This window comes from Halichoerus grypus, chromosome 2 (assembly GCF_964656455.1).
Source record: "Halichoerus grypus chromosome 2, mHalGry1.hap1.1, whole genome shotgun sequence".
Taxonomy (NCBI): domain Eukaryota; kingdom Metazoa; phylum Chordata; class Mammalia; order Carnivora; family Phocidae; genus Halichoerus; species Halichoerus grypus.
Window position 1 is genome coordinate 80,814,564 of NC_135713.1, and position 24,208 is coordinate 80,838,771.

A 24,208-nucleotide genomic window follows, 5' to 3' on the forward strand; every position below is an offset into this window, starting at 1 on the left:
TTCATTTCTCAAATCCAGTTCCAAAAGGTTCTGATGTACTTTCTGGGAGGCTTCTTACTATCACCCTCGTCCCACCAATCACCTTAAATTTTAATCTGCCAGAATAATTTCAGTGCTTTTGTAGGGGTAAAGGGTATCAGTGTTTGCTTCTTATTTAATTAAGGAATGGAAATAATGCTGAAATGTATGAGATACATGATAAGCACACAACAATTGCTCAGTAAATGTCTAAAGTAAATTTATTGCAGAGTGAACATACCTCTTCTGTTGGAAGTACTCCACTGAGAACTGATTTTTTATCAGACTTCATTTTCCTTCTTTCTATAGTTTGATCATCCCTCCTCACTTCGTTAAAATTTTCTTTAATTCCTAGATTGAGAAACCCTGAGCTAGAAAAGAGTTTAGTTAGACTCTAATTCCTTAGAGGGCATTATTCTATTAGTAGCCAAGGGCTCTATTTCTTGAATATATAATCTCAAAATTACTTTCCTGTCTCTTCCAATGTGGTTTCATTAAAAGAAATCCAGGAAAATTATCAGTAGTAATTATTTTCTTTCCAGTGTTTCTTTCAAATAACAGTATACTGTTTTGCAGGTAGTGTAAGTACTTTATAACAGAGTATTCTCAGTTTCTACCTCCCATAACCTCTAACCTTACTTACTTTTCTATAAGCTATAATCACAAAATACATTGTCATTATTTGAACAAACTGTTATCTACTAGATCCAATAAGAATAAGAAAAAAAAAAATACAGTTTACCTTTATTTGTTCTTTCTCTCATACTATTCCTTTCTTCATGTACATCCAAATTTCTGACCTATATAATTTTCTTCTCTCTGAATAATTTCTTTAACAGTTTTGCAAGGCAGATCTCCTTGCAAAAACATTCTCTCAACTTTTTTTTGTCTGAGACTGTCTTTATTTCTCTTCCACTTTTGAAGGATGATTTTACTGGATACAGATTTTTAGATTGGTGGGTTTTTTTCTTTCAATACTGAATATTTCAGTCCACTGTCTTCTTGCCTGCATTGTTTCTTTTTTTAATTTTTAAAAATTTTTTTAATTTAAATTCAATTAATTAACATATAGTGTATTATTTGTTTCAGGGGTACAGGTCTGTGATTCATCAGTCTCATCCAATACCCAGTGTTCATTACAACACATACCCTCCCCAATGTCCATCACCCAGTTACCCCATCCTTCCACCTCCCCACCCTTCCAGCGACCCTCAGTTTGTTTCCTGTGATTAAGAGTCTCTTATGGTTTGTCTCCCTCTCTGGTTTCATCTTGTTTCATGCTTGCATTGTTTCTAAGAGAAGTGTGATGTAATTCTTATTTTCCTCTGTAACTAAATTCCCGTACTTCCTCCCCTCACTTCTCTAATCCCCCGTGTCCCTGATCTGGCTTCTTTCCAGATTTTCTCTTTGTATTTGGTTTTATGCAGTTTTAATATCATAAAGCTAGGTATTGTTTTTGGTATTTATCCTGCTTGGAGTTCTCTGTACTACTTAGATTTGTGGTTTTGTGTCTGTCATTAACTTTGGGAAATTCTCAGCCATTATTACTTGACATAGCTCCTCTGTTCCTTTCTCTTTCTTCTCCTTCTGGTATTCACATTTTATATATGTTAAACCTGTTATAATTGTCCCACAATTCTCAGATATTCTATTCCATTTTTTCATTCTTTTTTTCTCTTTACATTTCTATTTTAGAAATGTCTATTGACATATCTTGAAACTCTAATTTTGTTTCCCTTGGCCATGTCCATCCTACTGATGGATGCATCAAAGGCATTCTTCATTTTTTTTAAAAAAGATTTATTAATTTATTTGAGAGAGAGCACGAGAGAGAGCAGAGAGCACAAGTCGGGGTGGAGGGGCAGAGGGAGAAAGAGAAGCAGACTCCGTGCTGAGCAGGGAGCCCGATGCTGGCTTGATCCCAGGACTCTGAGATCATGACCTGAGCCAAAGGCAGACGCTAAACCCAACTGAGCCACCCAAGTGCCCCCATTCTTTATTTTTGTTATGTGTTGTTATGTGTTTTTGATTTAGCATTTCCTTTTGATTCTTTCTTAGAGTTTCTATCTGTCTGCTTACATACTTATTTATTCTTATTGTCCACTTTTCCCAATAAATTCGTTAACATGTTAATCATAGTTGTTTTAAATTCCAAGTCTTATAATTCCAAAATCTCTGCCATATCTGAATCTGTTTCTGATGCTTGATTTATCTCTTCAGACTGTTTCTTTTTGCCTTTTAGTATGTTTGGTAATTTTTTGTTGAAAGCTAGACATAATGTATTGGGGGAAAGACTTCAGTAGATGGGTGGTTAGTTTCAGGTCTTATGTTTATCTGGCCAGGAGTGAGGCTGTGTTTACTATTTGTTATAGCTCTGGGGTCCAAGGCTAAAATTTTCTGTTTAGTTCTGTTTCCCTTATTGTCTTTGAGTTTTCTTAGAGACCTTAAATAGGGTGTGAATCCTACAGTTCTTCTGTAATTCCCTGTTATTTTATAGGAACCCTAATGATGTGGTGGTAATGTGGGGAGATATAGGAGGAAATGTTCTATACTCCTGTCATTAGGTCTCATTCCTTTAGTGAGCCCGAATTGGCCATTTCCCTTGCCTCATGTCAGTTAAGCTCTGGTGAAATAGTTTCTTTTATGGGCAGGCCTTATTAAGGAGAACAGAAAAGTCTAGAATATTTCAAAATGGTTACTTTTCCCCTTCCACTGCTACAAGCAGGAAAGGATTTTTCTCTTGTCTTCACAGTGAGAACCTCGTGGGAACCTCGTGGTAATGTGGGGAGATATAGGAGGAAATAAAATTGGGAAACGTTTGGGAGATCTGTCTTTAAGGCTGCACCTCCTATTAATTTTTAATGGTTAAGCTAGTCCATACTGAGCCTGAGCAATTAATCACTTACAGTTGAAGGTGTTCCTTCCACAGTATTGACTTCAACCTATGACTTCTGCACCTGGGCTTTTGCTTCCTGTAAGCCCTGATTCTCTGTATCTGCCTGTCTGTTTTTCCAGTTTTCAGGACAGTAGTTTGCTCTTTGACCTCATTTCTCTGATAGATGTAAGGAGAGTTGTTGATTTTTAGTTTGTTCAGCTTTTTTTTCTTTTTGTGCAGATGGTAGTGACTGCTTCCAAGTTCTTTATATGTTGGACAAGAAACCAGAAGTTTATGTTTCTTATTAGAATGAAGATTTCACTTTAGAGCATGCTTAGTCTCTTAAGCCTTGTATGAACTTCCCTAGAAACAATGTTTCCAGTGAATATTTGAACACATGACATTTGGACAGAGATTTTTTCTCATCTCCTTTTGAAATTATCTTTTGTTGATTTTTCTAAATGCAGAGTACAATCCCATGTAAGCAGGAGGGCAATGGATCCTTGATGCTTTCTTTCTAAACCTTGATTCAGCAATTAGAAAAGATTTTTTCTAAAATCTCTTTTTAAAGATTTAAAGATTAAAAAAAAAGAAAAACCCAAACACTTCTCCCTCAAAACATGTAGACAGGATGAATAGTGAGGAGAATTTGTGTACTATTTTTAACTCCCTTCAGTGTACCAGATACTATTCTATGTGGCTACAAGGAAGAGTAAAGGTGGGGTACCCAAATTATAATGTTTTAAGGCTAGTCAGGTAACAGAAAGGTGCATGATATGAAGCTTGTATATTACATGATGCTATTCAGTCATGTCCAGAGGAGCATAGAGGTGGGACACTTCATCTTAGTCTTGGTAGGGTTGAGATGAGGCATGAAAAGTTGCCGGAAACAGTTGACATGTGACGGGGGCTAAAGGAGAACATTCAAGGCAGACAGAATTGTCTAAGAGATAGAGGGTTTAATCTATGGTTGCTCTTCTTCTGCAGTCAGGAATTAGAGAGCAAGGCAAATTGGGCAAGTTACACAGTGTTTCTCCAACTCTACTGATGTATGGTTTTATTATTTGGTTTGATATTTTGTGAAGACACTTGCCCTATAATATATTTTGAAGCCAAGTGTAAGCAGGTTTTGAATCGTTTTCTATTACCATGTAGTATGAAAGTTGAGAATTAACTGTAATATTTTATTTCATATTGACTTAAGGTATGAACTGCCAAAATAGTTTAATTTTTTAATTCTCAAATTATGTCTCTGAAGTATTTTGCGTAGTGGTAGAATTAACTTGGGTTTGAATCAAGTTTGATTGGTTTTATTATTGCTTTAAACATAAGGATATTTTATGATTTCATAGGTAATAGGAAATTTTCAGAAATGATAAGCCACTCATTTTAGCTAATCTCAGGTCATTTTTCTTGAAGTGGCAGGCCATTATATAACTTCATACATAATTTTGTCTGATTCTACATATTTTTAGTTTATTTTTTTAAGGTTTACAGTACCACTACCTTCTGGTGAAGGTGTAATGAATATAATTTTGACTACTACATCAAGATATAGGAATACGATTTGATTAATAATTATTGGATTATTGCCTTGTTCTAGTGTAGTGTTGTAGTGTTTGAAATTATCATTACTAGCCAAGGTAAAGCTCTTCTAGCATGCATCCAATATACTGTTTCTAAAATGAATGAATACGTATACATAGAAGAAAGAATTTTGGGCTCCTTAAAGAAAGCAGGATAGAGAATCTATTTTAGATTACAGAATACAGCACCAAAGCAATTGACATCTTAATTTTCTAAAAAAATAATCTTCTGATTTTGTTTTATAAAATTTGACTTTTAATTATGTTGCTGCTAAAATTATTCTCTGAGATATTGTGCATAGATGATTAAAGACATTTTTGGAGAGAGCAACACTTCTTAAAATGACCATTAAAATCTATTAAATCATTGCTTTCACTTGGTATCTCTTTCCTTACTCTCTTTGCTTTCCTTCACAGAAATAGTGCATTAGCTTTCTAGTTTTGCTATAACAAATTACTATAATTTCAGTGGCTTAAAGCCACACAAATATATTATCTCACAGGTCGGAAGTCCAGTATGATTGTCACCAGACTGAAATCAAGGTTTGCACAGACTGTGTTCTTTCTTGGAGACTCCAGGAGAGAATCCATTTACTGCTTATTTGAGTTGTTGGCAGAATTCAGGTCCTTGTAAATACAGGACTGAGGACTTGTTTTCTAACTGACTGTTAAAGGGTTATCCCACGTTTTAGAGGCTCATGGTCTCCTTCCTCCATCTTCAAAACCAGCAATGACCATTCAAGGTCATTTCACTTTGCATCCCTTTGTTCTTCTGTGATCTTCCAGTTTTAAAAAGTTAAAGGATTAGATTGGGACAATTTGGGTAATCCAGGATAATCTCCCCATCTCTGGTCCTTAACCTTAATCATATCTGCATAATTTCTTTTACCATGTAACATAACATATGACTAGGTTCAAGGAGTCAGAATGTGGACCTATTTGGGGAACTATGTTTCTGCCTGCTACAAACAGTAATACTAACTGGGGCCTAACTTTGCTGGATTAATTTTTCTTTTTTGTATAGAATACCTCTGACTTTTTCCTCCTGGATTCAGTAAATACAAAACAGGTGTTAGGATTCAGTCACGATAGTACTGTATCAGGTACAATTCCTATATGGAAATCATAGGAGAAAACAGATTCTAGAAACACTGAAAAAAGAAAATATGGTTTCAGAGTACTGCTTTGAAAAAAACAGGAAGTCCTTATATATTTTTGCAAGTTTATATTAACTGGCCCTAATTTTTAGTATTAAGGTTCATAGTTATTCACATAGCAGCAGGAAGTAAGCCAGAATCTCCTAATTTAGTATTAAAACATTTCAGTTATAAAATGAATAAGTACTAGGGATATAATGAACAACATGACTACAGTTGACGCTGCTGTAGGATACACAGAAAAATTTGGAAAAGAATAAATCCTGAGAGTTCCCAACACAAAGAGAAATTTCTTTCCTTTTTTTACTTTTTTCTTTTCTTTCTATCTAAGTAAGAAGATGGATGTTAGCTGAACCTGTTGTAATCATGTAACAATATATGTAAATGAAACTATCATGCTGTAATGCCTGAAAATTATAGTGATGTATGTCGATTATTTCTCAATAAAATTGGTGGAGGCGGACACTCAAAGATAGAGAGATACTCATTCAGAGCAATAACATAATAATTTATGTGAATTTTGATAATGGATGACGTTACATCTTAATGTGTTATTTTTGTTTCCTATCTAGATTATCACAAAGTATGTATATGAGCTCTTGGAAAAGGACTGTAATTTGAAAAAAATCTCGATTCCAGTAAGTCCAGTTTTTAAAAATGATTAAACTTCCAGATCAAATAGTTTTCAATTCAGAAGAAACTATTTATATTAGTTTAACTGTGATAAGTTTAAACATTAAGGTCCTAATATGTTGATACTGATAATGATAATATTAAATGCCTGCCAGTATACCTCATTTCATTGTGCACAATAATTCTTTATAGAGAAAAAAATAGTGATAACCAGTCTTTTTTGAAAATGATGATGCCTTTAAAAGGACTACCCCCTCTGTCTTTTCTCATTTAATTGGTATAATTTATTTTTATGTATTTTTTGAAGTAAACCAGTGTACTTGATATTGCAGTAGACATTCACTGTCTCTTTAATTTCCTGATTTTTATAATTATATATTTTATTTCCATGTTATTTCCTGTACACATTTCCAAATTCATTCCTCATGCTTCCTGTTTTATAACATTGCTCCTTCCCTTTCTTGCAGAACATTCTTTTCAAATTTTGTACATTCTCCCATCTCAGAGTGAAAAAGTTTGAGATTTGTTCTTAGTCTCAAATTCACAAAAAAATTTGTTAATGTAAAACATGATATAATCAAAAAATGAAGAAGTAGTAATCTTATCTATGAAACAGTGGTGGTGTTAGATTAGATGATCCTTACTGTTCCTAATATAACTCTTTGAGTGTATGATGTATAAAAATCTGGAAGGCTTAATGAAAGTAATTAATTTAAGGCACAAAACTTTGCCTATAAATACTTTGTTTACATGAAATTTTGCATGAGATTTTTAAATTCCTTGGGTAGTGTTATTCTACCAAGAATTGGAGGGTTTGAGGATTTTTTAATAATATTTATCCTCACAAATTAATTCCAAAGTTCAATATTTAAAAGGAAAATCTATTTTATGTTTAATTTTATATAAATACGCTCAAATGCGAGGTCACATTGTTAATCATTTATTCAACAAATATTTGTTCAAGAGTCTTTTAGGTTGCCAGGCACTATTCCAAGTGCTTGTAATGTACTAGTGAATAAAATATTATTCTGTGCAATAGCTAGGCTAACCCTCATTTATTTGGAAACTTTTCTTCCTTTTGTTCAGTCTTCCTTTCTTGCTAATTTTATTTCTTTCAAAGTTTTTGAAGAACAATATTTAAGGAGACTTAGCTTGATTTATTGTTATAACACAATTAAGACTGAGCCATTTAACTCTTTAATACTTGTATGTGGAGCTTTTAAACCCCCTTTAATCCCTTAGATTTCCAGAAGAGATCAGAAGATGATTGGCCATATAGATTATGTTATATGATTAAGTTTCCCTAATTTTCTTTATAGAAAGCTTGAGATTAGGGTTAGGAGGACTTTGTTTTATAGATCTGATTACTTTCCTCTCGTTTAAATTTAGACTATAAAGCTAATAAGCAAAAAAAAAAAGCTAATAAGCATAGAGAAAGCTTTACATTATATGAGACCTGTAGTAAGTGTCATGTCCATTTTTGGTTAGTAAACATTTCCTGATTTTATAAACTGAAAAGAAACTGAAATTTGTTCTGTTTGTTTTAGGAAATTAATGTCTCTCCTTAAATTATCATCATATATTTTATATCATTGTGAAATTTTTCTTCTATAACTATTCATTTTCTCCTGAGTTCTCTTAAATCCCAAAGCTAGCAGTGAAGGTGGTTTTTTGTTTTGTTTTTGTATCACAGTTTTGTATTACAGTTGTTCTTTTTATTATAGGAATACCACCAAAAGTTTTTTTTTTTCCTGATGACAAACTAAGTTTTACTTTTATAGTTGAACTATTTAATAAGGAAAGAAAGACTCCTTTCCTTTCCTTTCCTTTCCTTTCCTTTCCTTTCTTTTCCTTTCCTTTCCTTTCCTTTCCTTTTCTTTCCTTTCCTCTCCTTTCCTTTCCTTTTTGTAAATAACAGCACCCTGTGGAAACCTATGATTTGATGGTAAAGATCATGATCATGTCCCATGTTTACTCCATACCTTACATATATTCTCATGTACAAATTATTCTCAATTATAGTATCTTACATTTGTGTAGAACTTCAAATTACATAAATTAACATAATAACCTGATTATAAATTTTCATTCATTTTATTCAGCCATCACAATTAGTGGGGTTCATGAGTATCCTAAAGTGAATTGTTAACTGCTAAAAATTGTTTGTTCTCATTGATCAGTTGTTCTTTGAAGTTGATTGGTTAATAAAGTTAGGTGGTGCACTACAATGACTTTTATATGCATTCCTTAATGAAAGCTCAGTTTAGTGAATTAGCGCTGTTTGAAGACAATGGCCTTGGAACAGCCATTTTCAAACTCAGTTAAGCTAATGCCGAAAATTATGTTTTATTTATACACATATTTTAGTATTTAAACTTAGTACTAACTTTTTACAGAGTAAGTTATAGATACCAACTTCAGAGTTCTGTGTTAAATTGAGGTGAATATAAGCCAATGACCATCCTAAATACTGCTCTTACTCCTTAATCATTAATACCACTACATTTTTCATTTTCATTGGTTTTTTCCTTAAATATTCTGATGTTCTCATGTTTTTAAAGTCAATTCTTCTGCATGTTCAAGTAAAACTTTTATTCATTTATTCATGGCTACCTTAATTTGCAGCCCTTAAATATTTTTGAATGGCATTTTAATATAAAACACACATTTTTATCTTCTGAAAATAATCACTCTTCCAGTTTTAAAGTGATTACTATGGAATTTAAAGTGCCAACATTCCATTGCTTAAAAAATTGACTCAGCTCCTTGGTAACAGGGGACTTAGTCAAATAGAGAAAAGAAATAGTGAACAGCACCTACTGGAAAGTCTATAGGTACAGGGTTTCTTCTTATTAAGACAAACAGATGTCCATTTCCATAGCATTCCTGGATCCATTAAGGCCTCAATGATTTTAAGAGGTACTTTTATTTGTGCACATTTAGACGTACTCTTTGGTAAATGAATGACTGGACACCTCTGTGGCCTCTTGTTTATTATGCATTGACAGCTTTGCTTTTTAATTTTTTCTTTTGTTCTTATCACTTTTCTTTTTTAAAAAGCAATTTTAACTGAGTGATTCCTCTGTTTTCATATAACATTCATAGGTAAAAGGGAATTTTTCTTCTCAGATTTGGTTTTCCCTATCTCTCTTCTATTTCCCTTCTTCTGACTTAAGTCATACCTGCTGTCATCATCATAATTTGCTTACTCTGGACATCACATGCAAGAGAAGCTAATGTGACTGTTTTACACTTCATACTTCATTTACTGCATACTTAATTACTACTAATATACACTTATGCCATTTTAATTTTTAGCATTGTGTAGCTCTTTTAAAATTCTTTACAGTCATATATTAGTTTAATCTTCAATATATGCTTTCTGAACCAGGCAAGTATTGTAACAAGTTAAGAGGACATATTATTTAGTTAAATGCCTTTTATTCAAAGGAGGCCACTGGTGATGCTAGATAACATTCCTTATTCTAAAAGTTTATTCATTCCTTTATTTACTGAGTGCCTACAATGTGCCAGCCTCTCTTTTAGACATTGGGAATGTAGCTGGATACAAACAAAAGTCCATGCCTTCCTGGATTTGCATTCTAGCGGTGGGAGGAGATGGTTAATAAACATTTACATAAACAAATTTATAAAGTAAAACATACATTAGATTGTGGTATATGCTATGAAGGGACTAGGGAATTCTTGGGGAGAGTTTAAATGGGGTAGTCAGGAAAAGCTTCCCTGAGGAGAGGATATATTTTTAAGCCCTGTGGCTATGCTCTTCTTGCTGAAATAATTGCCCTTTGTGCTGTTTAAACAAATGGCCACTGATCTATTTGTTTTAGAATTAAAGAAATTTTAATTTTTTTCTCTTCCCAGGAATAGTGACTGGGAACATTTAGGTCCAGGACATTTTTTTTTTTTTTTTGGTATCTAGAGTTTTTGTCTATTTTTTAGTTTCATAATTTTATGAATATATACTGTTGAAGAAGTGAAGAACTATTTCATTACACAGTATGTAGACTGAACTTTTCTATGTGAGTCTGTGTATTACCAGCCATCAAGACTTTAGCTTCTGGCTCTGACATGGCTGCACAAAATCTTCCATTCCCAGTTACTGGCCACTGCTGATGTGGAATACCATTCAGTGCCAGCGATCAGTCATGTATAAAGGTTGGGAAGTTATCTTTTTGTAAGTCTTTTGAGTTTCTCAAATCTAAAACATACATCATCTGGTTTAAACCTAAACATTAAGTACAATCAAAATGTATAAAATATTCATTCCATAAATAAGTACTACATAAAATATATAAAAATGCTCATCCTATAAATATTTAGTATATAAAATAAAGTTATAGGAATACATAAATAATATTCCTTCATAAAATAATTGTGATATGAGCCTATGTTCAAATTATGAATGAAATTTCAAAGACCATTTACATAGAATAGTAGGTGATTGAGTTTTTAAATAGTTCCCTCTCCCGTCTTTTAAAAGCTTAGTAGTATTCCTGGCTAATATACGATTTTCCAACAGGTATACGCTCCAGTTGGGTTTTTCTGTTTTCTATTATAGATGCAATATACTTCTGTTATAGAATTATAGACTCTAGTTCTGTGATCTTAGGCAAGTTATTTAAACTCTCTAGGCCTCAATTTCTTCATCTATAAATGAAGATAATAATAATACCACTTTAATGAGACCGTGTTTGAGATAATGTTTTTAAAACATTTAGCATAGTATCTACACCATAGGAAGCACTCAAAAAATCAGTTATTCTTATTTATATTATAATATAAAAGTCCATCAATAATATAGGGAGATGTATTTCCAGTATTCGTTTGTCCTATTACTATCATGTCTTTTATGCTAATCCATCTCATATGTAGTTGTTAATGTCTAATGAATATTTTAATTTTTTAAAGCTTTTTTACTTCTATAATTCTGAAATAGCCATTCTGTAATTTATGGTAACCATTAGTTGTTTTCTCATTTATGTCTATGCCTGACCAGAAAACATTTATTTATTATTTAATTTTTTTTTAATTACAGGTAGATGCCACTGAGAGTGAACCAAAGAGTTTTATCTTTATGAGTGAGGATGCTTTGACAAATCCACAGAAACTGATGGTTTTAATTCATGGTAGTGGTGTTGTCAGGGCAGGTCAGTGGGCTAGAAGGCTTATTATAAATGAAGATCTGGACAGTGGCACACAGATACCTTTTATTAAGAGAGCTATGGATGTAAGTGCAATTTCTTTTATATTTTTTTGGCATTTTATAGCTCTGTTTTATTATGTGTTATAAATTATTTTATCCTGTCTCTTCAAAAGTACATTCTAAACATAATTTTATCTTTAAATTGTTTTTTTATTTGTAATGAAAGATTATTCTGCATTATTTTGCAGTTAGAATGAAAAACAAAATGGTATTTTATTTAGATAATGTCTTTGAAATGAATATTTTTGATTCTAAATTTATCATTTGAAATTTCACTTAAATTATCAAATACTTATCAATATTATTTAAAATACTTATAAAAACATCAAGAGTGCTTCTGTAAATCTTTGCCTACCTAATTTAGTTAAATTGGAAGCTAAAGGAAATCTACTTGAAATTAATTTCTTATTCTTTAAAAGAAGAGTTTCAGAGAAAGAGTTGAAATAACTCAGTGTTTGTCATTTCTTTAAAAACTCTAGAACTCAGAAATAAAATGCTTTAAGCATTAGACAAAGGCCTGTAAAATGGTAAATTGAAATATTTACTGAATTACTTTATTCTTACTTGAATTCTACCTTTCTAGAAACTGATATTTTAAAATCGTATTCAAGGTTTTCTTTCCTATAATAGTGAAATTGTTTTTGTTTTTTTGTTTTTTGTTTTTTGTTTTGTTTTGTTTGTTTTTGACCTAGCATTGTTAACATCTTAATGTTTGGCTACTTTTTTTTTTATTGTCTCATTCTTTTTTTTTTTTCTAATTTTATTTTATTATGTTGTTAATTATACTGTGTCATTCTTATGTTCAGTGAACAGCCAAATTTTGCAAAGTATAGGTTTCTTTCAAATATGAGTAGAGATTTTCTTCAGAAAAAGTGTCTTGTAAAAAAAGATTTCATATAAGAACTTAAAGTTATTTAGGAATATGTGTATGTATGCTTTATAAGAGCTACATTATTACATTTTTGTAATTACAATGGGAGAAGAATTGCTTGATACATTGATGATTTCAAAGGTCAAAGATAAGTTCTCTGCTCTTTTACCTCTGAAATGATAAAATTAAGGCCCAATCCAGCTTTTAGAGTATATTTTTGTTAATAGTTTTTGAGGCCCTTAAAATGCTTCAAGTAGAATTTCTTAGGTTAATTGTGTATTTTTTTTTCGGTGTTCATGAATATGCAAAGAACACAAGACATTACTTTTGATTGGTTGCAAATGTCAACAGTGCAGTTTTAGTAGAATTTAAGTAAAATTTAGTAGAATTTAAGTAAATATTTAGATTGAGGTAACTCACATAAAATATTGTATTACTTAAACATTTATATTTCCGACTATAAATACTGAAATGAACTTTCTCTCTGACACATTAGTTTGTGGTTATAAGAGATCCTATCAGTGATTAAGAACATTATATGTGAAATGTGATCACAGTACAGTGTATATTTGAAAATATAACTTAGTAAAGAAAATCATGTGTTTGTACATATGAGGGCTTGGTGAAATGCTGTATGTAATTATATTGTTCCTGCTACTAGATCAACTAAGCCTTTCCTATTTTAGAATATTTTATTGTTATGTAAGATTTTTCAAGATGAAAGAGTATGATAAGTCATGCTAAACATCTATGAACAAACTATCTGTTGATATCCCAAACAAGAGGGAGGAAGTTTGTCAGTAAATTTAGACTAGTCAGGCATTTTGTTCTTATAAGTAGAAGTGTAGTGTTTAGAAACTAACAGCATTTCATTGCCTTGACTGTTTTCTGCTTTTCTCAATAATAGCAACTCATGATTCCTTAAAAAAAATCAGCTGATTTCTTAGTACTTTAGTATTTAGTGTATTTAGTATTTATGTGTTGTGTACTTAAAATTTTAATTGATATACTTTTTTCTCTTTATAAAAAACTGGATATGAACTTTATTGTGGTAAATTTCTACATGGTGAATATTTAAAAATGAATATCTCTTTTTAATCTAGATAAAGTGATTTGTTACTTTGGCTTTACCTTTTCATGGTGTTTCTGTGGTGGTTCTTCCAGGGCTACCGTGTGTTTGTGTGTGGTGGGAGGACACTGGTGGGAAGGGGGTGGTATTCTAGGAAGCGGGCAGAGGAAGACTGATTGGGAGGAGAAAAGCTGTCTCATCCTTACCTTTTAATCAGATTAGCTCTATTTTTATTTTGTGGACTTGGTTCTAAAATTGTATTCAAAGAAATGTTTCCAAAGTTTACAAAAGAGTGGGAGCCCTACTCCATTTTTTGTGATCTGTCAGTTTTTCCTATCACAACTGAATTCTGATATTTCTCAGGATAGACCATATGATGTCTACTCAGTGTTGTTAATAGTATGTCTGCTATGGCAGCTGTCCCTCAAGCTCACCCACTCTCACTAATAAACTTTCCTGCTTGCACAGCTCAAAAAAAAATTTTCTGCTATATCTCTTGCAGATTTTTAGGATAAGATTAAAGGTCCTAATATTGAATTCATTGCATTATAAGGTTAAAACTTTTTCCCATCAGTAGAACCCTGCCTCCGAGCAGACTGTTCTGTAAAAAGTAGGTTTAAATCTACGGAGCCACTTCGGTTGAAGCTGGGGTGAGGATTGGAGCAACTTCTACAACGACCCCTGAGATTTCTTCCCCAAACCCTAGGGCTCCATAGCTAACAGTCTGAACATTAAAGATATTCCAGTCCTTGCATTTTAGATACTTTAGACCTTTATTATAAAAAGTTTATTAAGATTTGATGTTGAAGAAATAGTACATATCAGATACATCCCTACAGTGCTTCTGAGGTTGCCATAGCTCATATTTTTAGTGTTTAACAGTCTTCATTGCATAATACATTACTTGGAGTAAGAAACAGTACATGATATAGCCAAGTACTGATTATTCAGTGTTTGTGCAGTTTGAGAGTTACTCATACATGTTTCTTCTTTGATCTTTTCTCATGTGTATCTTTTTAGGCATTTCAGTTGGTCTCTGTAAAATGGGCAAGGAAAGAAGTCATTACACTACTTAAAGTCATGTAATTACTAATTACAGGTGTGAACAGGGGTGCAGAATTTAAGGAGTCTGTCACTCTCAGGGTTGCGCAGTATCTGTAGGACCCCGAGAGTGAGTACCTCTTTAAATTTTGCATGCTAGGCATCTCTCTGATCTCTCCCTGTCCAGGCTTTGACTGATTGAGATGTACTGTCAAAAAGTTTTATGGAGAGTAGTTTGGGAGCCACTGGTCTATAGTCAAATTTTTCCATGCATCAGAATCACTTGGAGAGCTTGTTGAAACCCAAATTGCCTTGTCCCAAGGGGGGATTTTGATGCAGAAGGGTCTGGTTGGAGCCTGAGACTTTACATTTCTAAGACTCTTCCAGGTGATGTTTATGCTCCTAATCTGGGTACCACACTAGAACCTTTGGGGTAGGTAACACTCTTTGGATTGGTTGAGAGTTTATTTATACTTCTCAGGCTCTAGGTATAATGGATAAGGTAGAACTTGATGGCAATTATATTTAGTATGACAGAAAGTAAGAAGTTCTAGGAAATGTTTTATAATAAAATCAGTAGAGAAGTAAAGTTTAAGTTATGAAGAATACTTTCAAAACACTATTGATTCATATTCAATGTGACAAAATTTATTGATTTTAATAATTTTGTAAGATGTCTGATTACTTCACTAAGCCCGCATTTTTACTAATTTCTCATAGCTGGATTATTTAGAAAGATCTGATGTTTCCATAATTACTTGCCTTGAGTATAATTTTCATGCTGTTATATCTAAGTTTAAAAATTATGCTATTTTTATCAATGTAATTGATATAGTTTGGGTTCTAAAACATGGTGGACTGAGCTAATTAATACGCATTTCTCCCTTCCACAAACAGACACATAAGAATAATGGATAAAACATAGCAACAACAAAAATATTAAGTATCTAGTTATGTCCAAAAGATAAAAAAGGAATCTTTAAATGCCTAACTACAAGAGAAAACTTAAAACCACAATGCTAAGTCCCTCTAGTGCATAGCAACCCAAAGGGGATAGCTGATGAGATATAAGCCCTAGGTCTACATTACAGCTTTGAGTTTGAGAGGCAGGTGCTAATACCAAGACCCTTGGGTATAGCTAAGGCCTGGAAGTTTCTGCCCTTTGAGTTTTCAGGGGTAGAAAAATCAGTTCATGGCCCAAAGGTGAAAAGAGGTTTCTTTGCCAGAGGCCAGGTGGGGTAAATAAACATCCTCCCTTGGGAAATAGAAGCCACAGATCGCACCCTAAAGTTGGATTTGGATTTGTAGCCTGAATTTAGACAACCTACATAAGTGTGGGAATCTCAAACAAGGTATATGAATATAAAAAGGGATTCGGAATTGATGAAACTTTTGGGGTACTAGGTGGAAGCAAACACGTAACTTCCAGTAGCAACACTTTCCAACCCAGGGTAAATCCCTAGTGAAGATGAATTTCTAGTCAGAAACTAAAAATTATATGAGGAAATGATTCATCACAAAAGTCAGGTGAGGCAACCAACTATCAGACACTGCTGAAGAGAGAACTGGTAAATTAAAACCTAGAGTTGAGGAGTATAGCAGACAGAATATAGCAGAGAATCTGAGAAAAAAATTTGATAGAGAGATAAAAAGTCATGAAGAATAGAATAAAATCTAATATTCTTCTTGTAGATGTTTCAGAAAAACAATAGAAAAGAAGGGGAGAAGAAGCAATATATTAATTTCTGACAGTAAAGACATAAATCATTGTTGAAGCATGGCATAGCTTAAGCAAGACAAATGGAAAGAAATCTACACTTAAAATGTATTAAAATAAAACTGCAGAACATCAGAGGATACATGCAAGTAATCTAAAAGTCAAGTAAAATCAAAAGGCATATATCAAAATAGTGATTATCCTTTGCTAATCCTTCCTCACTTATTCTGTTCCCTAGATATAATCACTCAATAATTTTTGGTGTTACTTGTATGCTCTCCATCCATATTTTTAAATTATAATACTGTCTTTTGATTTGTCAGTCACTTTCTGTTATGGTAGACAAGAATCTCTTTCCCATCATCACAGTTTTTGGATTAAATCAGCAATCAACCTTTACAATATTACTACTACTTTAATATTGTTTATGGCTGATCCAGGTAGGTACTGTGATTACTTTTCATTTTTGCTGAAGTTTGTTTTCATGGAATTGATATTTTTTTTCTATTTTCTTTGCAATAATTGTTAATTTAGATTTTGATTTATTTCTCAGTAGTATTTTTACAGGGTCAAACTTATGAGAGCATCTCATAGTTTCCTGTTCTTCTTCTGGAGAACTCTCTTTTGGAACCCTGTGGACTTTTGTTCCAGTCTTGACTGGTCACTTTCTAAGCCTGCCTATCTACCTGTCTGTCATCCTGGGACTTCCCTTAGATTGTCTCTTTATGTTTGAACTCCTGTTTCCTGGATCTAATGACCCCACCTTTTTGGATATATGCCCTCATTTTGTTGGAGCCATCAAAAAGTGAATACAAGATAAGTTTTTGAAACCTTGTATTTTTGAAAAAAATGCCTTTATTTAACTTGCTCCCTCTATTTTGATAATTCAAGTAGGCATAGAATTCCAAGTTGAAAATCATTTTCATCCTGAAACTTGAAGGCTTTGTTTCATTGTCTTTTAGCTTCCAGTGCTTTAATTGAAAAGTCTGGTACCATTCTGATCTTGAATCCTTTTGTTCCCTCTGTGGAAGCTTCTTTTCCTTTTGCCTGGTGTCAAGAAATTAGTCATACTGCTTTTAAGGAATTTCCTATGCCTTGGTGTTTTTATCTTTGTTTTTGATTTTTCATTGTGTTCAGCACTTGGTGATTCCTTTCTATCTGTACTGTAAACTCATGATTCTCTATTCTTAGAAAATTTTTTGTGTTGTTTCTTGATCATTTTAATCTTCTCTTTTTCTAGAATTACTGTATCTTGGTTTTGGAGTTGTGGATTGAGCCTGTAAATGTTTTGTCTAATTGCGTATGCTTTCTTATTTTCCATCTATTTTTGCTCTAGTTTTGTTCTGGTAGGTTACCTACTTTATCTTTTAACCCTTCTATAGAATTTTTAGTTCTTCTATCATACTTTGGAATGGAATTGTCTTTTGAATCATTTTGCAGACTTTTGCATAGTACACCTGATTTGAGTTCTGTGTCTCTCTCCTCCCCTTCTGTGGTCTTTTGTCCTTCCAGTCCTTCTCCGGATATGTTTCTCAAAAGGAAACATCTTTGATCTCTTATAGGGTTATCTGCATAACGTGAGATTATGACCTGGTTTTGGGGTTTGGGGTTTCTTTTTTTAAGGAATGGGATAATTGCACCTTATGTGAACTTAAAAGTAATGCCTCCGTTTTTAGTCTCAAGGCTTTCCAAGATAACTGGCATCCCAGTTTCTGAGTTTTTCTGAAATTCTGTGGATGAGTTGGCTTTCTTCTAGTCATTATTTCCCTCTAGGCACTTAATTTTTTTTTCCTTTGTAGTACCAATCCAGTTCTATCAGCTTACAGTCTTCCAAAAATTTAGTGATGTCTGTGTCCTCTTTTCTCTCCATTCTGATTTGTTTTGTCCCTATGGGTTAGTACCACCCTTCTTTACTCAGTAATTTGAGTAATAAATTTTTTAAACTAAAATTTTAGTGTGAATTGTGGAAGGAATGGAGATAATCAAAAGAATTCAGTATAGCATTTTAATTACATGTTTTTTATCTGGTTGTTCCAGTGATAAGTAGTCACTTTGCAACTCATACCTTTTTAAATTTTTTTTTTTTTTTAAGATTTTTTATTTATTTGTGAGAGAGACAATGAGAGACAGAGAGCATGAGAGGGAGGAAGGTCAGAGGGAGAAGCAGACTCCCCGCTGAGCAGGGAGCCCAATGTGGGACTCGATCCCGGGACTCCAGGATCATGACCTGAGCCAAAGGCAGTCGCTTAACCAACTGAGCCACCCAGGCGCCCGCAACTCATACCTTTTTAAAACAAATTACATTAAAGCAATTTTCTGTAAAACAAAATCTGTTTGTAAATATTAGAAGATGACATCCTTATGTAGCAGTATTCATCACACTAGAATATTTTAGGATTTTCCTTTAAGAATCATTGATTATGAGGCAACTAAACTAAAGAATACATAAAGTGTTGCTTGACTGATAAAAATTACAGACTTCAAAAGTTGATTTAGATATTTCTAGTTTTTAAATTGTTTACTTCCCTTTTAGTAGCTATACTTAACTTTTCTATTCTTATGATTCCTCTTTCCTTAATGCATTTGGGATTCCCCCCCACACACACTTTTTTGACAGGCAAATTTTGTAAAGCTGATTGATTACAGTATTAGGATTTTTTCCACAGATGTGCATGGAGCCATTATAGATGGTTATCTAAAATGGGGTGTGGTTTCTTGTTGTTTTTTCTCAGTAATTCAAGTAATAAAATTTTGATAACACCTTCTTAACTCCTGCCTTCCAATTCCTAGTCTTCCAACTAAGTGTTTCAGGGTCTTACTGTTTCAGGATAAGTACTTACAAAGTTGGTGACATGGAAATTTTAAGAGATTCTAGTGGGTATTGTTGATTAGTAGATAGTAGTAAGAAGTACCATATTAGTTTAGGGTATAGTTTTATTTTTAACTGGAGCAATGCCATCTGGCAACTTTTGGGATATTACTTAGTATTTATATAGTACAAGCAGAATATAGTTCAGCAGATGTATGCTTACGGTCTCAGAGACCTCCAAAACATTTTTAAGTATATCTTTGTTTAAATGACTTATAGGCTTCGATGCTTTTTTTGATAGTAATTCAAAGATTTGTGGATTTAAGAAATGCTCATTAAAATAAGGTATCATTTTTCAACATATAAGATTGGCAGATAAATTGGTAATAAGTTTTATGATAATACCAAGTTTGGATATTGTTGGGAATGTAATTTGAAGCAATCTTTTTAGTGGCAGTTTAGTTGTATTGCCCCAAATGAAATGTGCTTGTTAACCTTTGACCGTAAATTCCATTTGTAGTAATTTACACTAGAGCAGTACACAAGGTATACATACAAGCATGCTCATCAAAGCAGTTTGTAATAACACAGAAACTTCTGATACCTACCGATCCATCGGTAGGGGACTATTTGATTAAATAATGGTATATTCATATCATTAAAAATTATGTAGCTATTAAGAATGAGTTGTATGTGTGTGTATGTATGTTCATTCATATAGGATGATGTCTAAGAGTTATCAGATGAAAACACAAGAATGAGATCATTTGTTCAAAAGTAGTTACACTTGTATGCACATACACCTCCATACGTATGTGGGTATACATGGATGTTGCTGGAAATTTGTGCAAGAAACCATGAACTTTTTTCTTTTACTTTTATTTCTTCAGTTTTTCTATTTAATTCTCTCTCTCTTTTTTTGTTACTTTGAGCGGGTGTTACTTTAATAACTAAAAAGATAATAATTTAGTTAAAAATTGTTAAAAATAATATTCATGAAATATACTATATTGTAGTTATTCATTTAACTGTTTCTAAAAGAGCTTAAATTTCATATTATAAAATGCATTATTTAAAATCACTTATTTAAATAATTATTGATTTTTTCCCCTTAAAGACTGGCTAAATTTAGACCACTAAAACTTACATTTCAAACTTAAAAAAAATAACTGCTAATTCTTTTTTTCTATTTGAAATATGGACTACTAAATTATAGGTTGAAATTAAAATTCCAAATTTTAAAAGTAAACTTTGAAAGAAACTATGTATTAATCAAAGAAAATATAAGCTGTTACATTATAGACTTCATAAAAGATTGTTCAAGTCAAGAATTCCAGAAAAGGTTAAAAAAGCTTCGCACATAACTGAACTGACAAGGTATACGAGGGCACACTAGCCCCCATGCCAGCAAAAGAAAACAGTGGACTGACAGCTCTAGTGTTTGGAGAGAGGTTGTTAACGACAGCTTATTCCTTTATGATTTCAACTCTTGACAGAAGACAGGTCTGCTTGTTGCATCATGGCAGGTATATCATTACCTTCTGGCCCTGTCATGACTGAATTGGGAAAAAAACCACATCCAGTTTTGAAAATCCAATTACCTCTGGAATTTTGGTCACTATTTCTGAGATAGATGTGAATAAGCTATTCTGTGAGAGCGCTTTGCGTCAGTTCTCTAGTACTGAACTAATTAATTAAGCACATACTGAAGTTCTTTCTGTAGTCAAAGTAGAGAGTGAAGTATAACAGCATAGAGCATCTTGATATTCTCACATCATCCCAAGAAAAATATTACAAGACCTCTTATCCTTAATATCTGTTTTCTACCTATATTATACCTGACATCAAGTAACTTGAAGTAGACCTTTTCACTAAGTGCAAGAGAAAAAATACTGGATTTTAAAACAATTAAGTATGACTTTTACATGAAAAAATATTGCCCAAAATTATAATTTGGTTATGACTTGATCTTTCTGTTTCTCAATTACATGCACATTTGAATTCTGTTGTGTGTTTTTTTGTTCTTGTTTTGTTTTCGCTCCCTTGGCTGCCTAAGAAGTGACTCTGGAAACAGAAAGAGAGGGTGTGGGTTTTGAGATTATGTCAAAACCATTGGGGTTTGTATATGATCAGAATTTTAGTGGAGGTTGAGGTGAGTTTAAATGCATAGAACGCAAACATAAAAAACTTGTTTAATTTCTGTCATGTTGTTCTTTTTTTGAGTCATTCTGATGTCTTTTTCAAGTCTGCTTTACTCTTGAGCTTTGTGTTACTGTATCCACGATCTGTGTTTTCCCCTCTTTTTATTCTGTTATAACTGCTGATCCCTTTTCTGTGGTTCCTCCTTTAATATCAGCTGAAGCAGTTTGAATTGCTGAATCAAAGCTGTCTGGGGAGTCAGAGAGTGTGTAAGATTGTGCAGGGTGAGATTCTCTGGGTAGAAGGTAACACCTCCTGCAGTTATAATCAATGCTCTGGACACTTTCAAAGATAGGAGAAGCCATGACTTGCTCCGGGGTTAAACTTTTAAAAGAAATTCCCTAGAGAAAAATGTCATCAGTAAAATGAAATAATTAGTTGACAATTCTTGAGTAGCCTAGGTTTAACAAAAAAAGATTAAAGGTAAGTCAGCTTTGCATTTTTCACTATACTTTTGGTTTCTTTCAGGTTTAAGCTTTATATTTTTATTTATCTTGAACATGATTTTAAAAACTTAATTACTTCCATGTATCAGTTGAGCCCCTGAGTTACTTTAATTTGAGGAGAAGAACTAAAATGAAAAGAATATCAGCCTTTAGTAATAGGAAATAGTCTAAACTTTTACTTGAAATAATTGAGGTAGTAAATTATAGAAGTTAGGTTGTTTATGAAAGTGTAGTTTATACTGTTAGTTTAAGTCACCAAGGTTTAGATGAAATGAATTAGATTTACATAATCAGTAAAATATGATTTTTAAAGAAAATAATGTTCAAGTGAATTTAAGGATAAATAATTATTAGTTTCCAGGGGAGTTGTTCAGTAGCATTTCATGCTTCTGATACTCTTTGGTGATGATTTTATTTAGCTGTTTACATGATGTAAGTAAAAGGCGTATTTTAAAATGTTAAATCCTGGATAAGTTGTCTATTTCTGTGTATGATATTAGAAATTCTGACTAATGCTTAATTATGACTTAAAGATTTAATATGAAAAAGAGGCCTATTAATTGTTTTTTATTTACAATATAACTTTTTAAAATTAAGATTGGATTTCAGCAGTAATTCTGGACAGTAATAGGCCAGTATTTTAACTCTTTTTTTTTTTACATAGAATATAGTCTTGTTTTCCTGGACATAAAACAAATCACCACTTAAAATTTATAGTGAGGTGTTATAAGAATTAGATGGAATACTTTGGCATACTTTGTATATTTAGAATCATGTACTTTTATATTTTAAAATAAATAAACTCTTATCAGTTTACTCCAAATATGAATAACTGATTAGTTATCCCATACTGTCAAGTATGCATTCATATATCAACAATCTTAGAATCTTAGAATCTATGTTATTGCTTTGTGTTTATAATCATTATTGTAAAGGAGATGGTACCTTGTTTATGAAACATATATACAAGGATGAATATGCCTCTCGAAGCTTGAAGGCTGTGGAAGAAGGCTTCCAGTAGTATTAATTTTAAAAGGCCCAAGTAGTAGGGTGTTAATAAAAAGTAATAAAAAACATAAGTTGGAGCACCTGGGTGGCTCAGTCGGTTAAGTGTCTGTCTTCGGTTCAGGTCATGATCCCGGAGTCCCGGGATGGAGCCCCACATGGGGCTCCCTGCTCAGCGGGCAGTCTGCTTCTCCCTCTGCCTCTCACCCTGCTCATGCTCACTCTCTCAAATAAATAAATAAAATCTTTTTAGAAAACACACAAGTAGTATTATGTTAACAAAAAGCACAGAAGTAGTATTATGTTAGGTATACATTCTGCAGTTTAAAAAAATCGACATAGTTTTAGGGTCATTCACATTTAATTTTATAAGATCATTAGATTTAGGCCAATTTAGGTTAGGAATGCCATCTAGAAATGGCATAGCAGAGGAAACTGTTATTATTTGTTACCTGGAGCTTAAATTATAATGAACATATGTGCTATAAATTCTGAATGATAATAAGTTATTTCACAATGTAATATTTTATAAATCAAACTCCAATCTTGATATCATAAGAAAATTAGTATTTGTAAGAAGCTTTCCTTTGGCCTTTTATTTCTGGAGTAACACGGTGAAAATATAAGTATGTCTTTGAAAGAAACTTAAGAAAATTAGGGAAAGTACTGTCATGTAAGCAGTTCAACTTTGCTTTTCCTTTTGATAATGAAAGCCATTGCTTTTATTATAATTTTTACAGTTTTAGCATATTTAATAGTGTGAGGCTTTTAAAACAATTTTATTATTAAGTTGTGATCCTTATGCCTATTTGAAACAATTCTATTAAATTGTCTTTATGATTACATATAGAGATTGGAAACTTCTTTAAAAATGAAGGATTGTATAAGACTGTTGAATCACAGACCTGTACCTCTGAAACAAATAATACATTATATGTTTAAAAAAAAAAAAAAAAAACCAAAGAAGAAGAAGATAGCAGGAGGGGAAGAATGAAGGGGGGGGGGATCGGAGGGGGAGACGAACCATGAGAGACTATGGACTCTGGGAAACAAACTGAGGGTTCTAGAGGGGATGGGGGTGGGGGGATGGGTTAGCCTGGTGATGGGTATTAAAGAGGGCACATTCTGATTGGAGCGCTGGGTGTTATGCACAAACAATGAATCATGGAACACTACATCAAAAACCAATGATGTAATGTATGGTGATTAACATAACATAATAATTAAAAAAAAAAATGAAGGAGGTGGAGTGCTGGGTGGCTCAGTTGGTTAAGCGTCTGCCTTTAGCTCAGGTCATGATCTCGGGTTCCTGGAATTGAGCACATAGGGCTCCCTGCTCAGCAGGGAGTCTGCTTCTCCTTCTGCCCCTACTCCCTGCTCATGTGCTCTCTCTCTCTCTCTCTCAAATAAATAAATAAAATCTTTAGGGGCGCCTGAGTGGCTCAGTCGTTAAGCGTCTGCCTTCGGCTCAGGTCATGATCCCAGGGTCCTGGGATCGAGCCCTGCATCATGCTCCCTGCTCTGCGGGAAGCCTGCTTCTCCCTCTCCCACTCCCTCT

The 24,208-nt window shown here is 33.0% G+C and overlaps 1 protein-coding gene across 8 annotated transcripts in view; it reads left to right on the plus strand.

Moving 5' to 3' along the window:
* ARB2A (ARB2 cotranscriptional regulator A) overlaps positions 1 to 24,208 on the plus strand; it is a 405,509-nt gene that overhangs the window by 86,282 nt on the left and 295,019 nt on the right. For 6 of the 8 annotated variants that reach the window (XM_036094058.2, XM_078067067.1, XM_036094060.2 and 3 more), the window contains 2 exons: positions 6,209 to 6,274; positions 11,326 to 11,517. In XM_036094058.2, the coding sequence (XP_035949951.1) occupies positions 6,209 to 6,274; positions 11,326 to 11,517 (258 nt within the window). The remainder of the gene's footprint in view (positions 1 to 6,208; positions 6,275 to 11,325; positions 11,518 to 24,208) is intronic. The other 2 variants (XM_036094063.2, XM_036094066.2) reach the window with 1 other exon arrangement.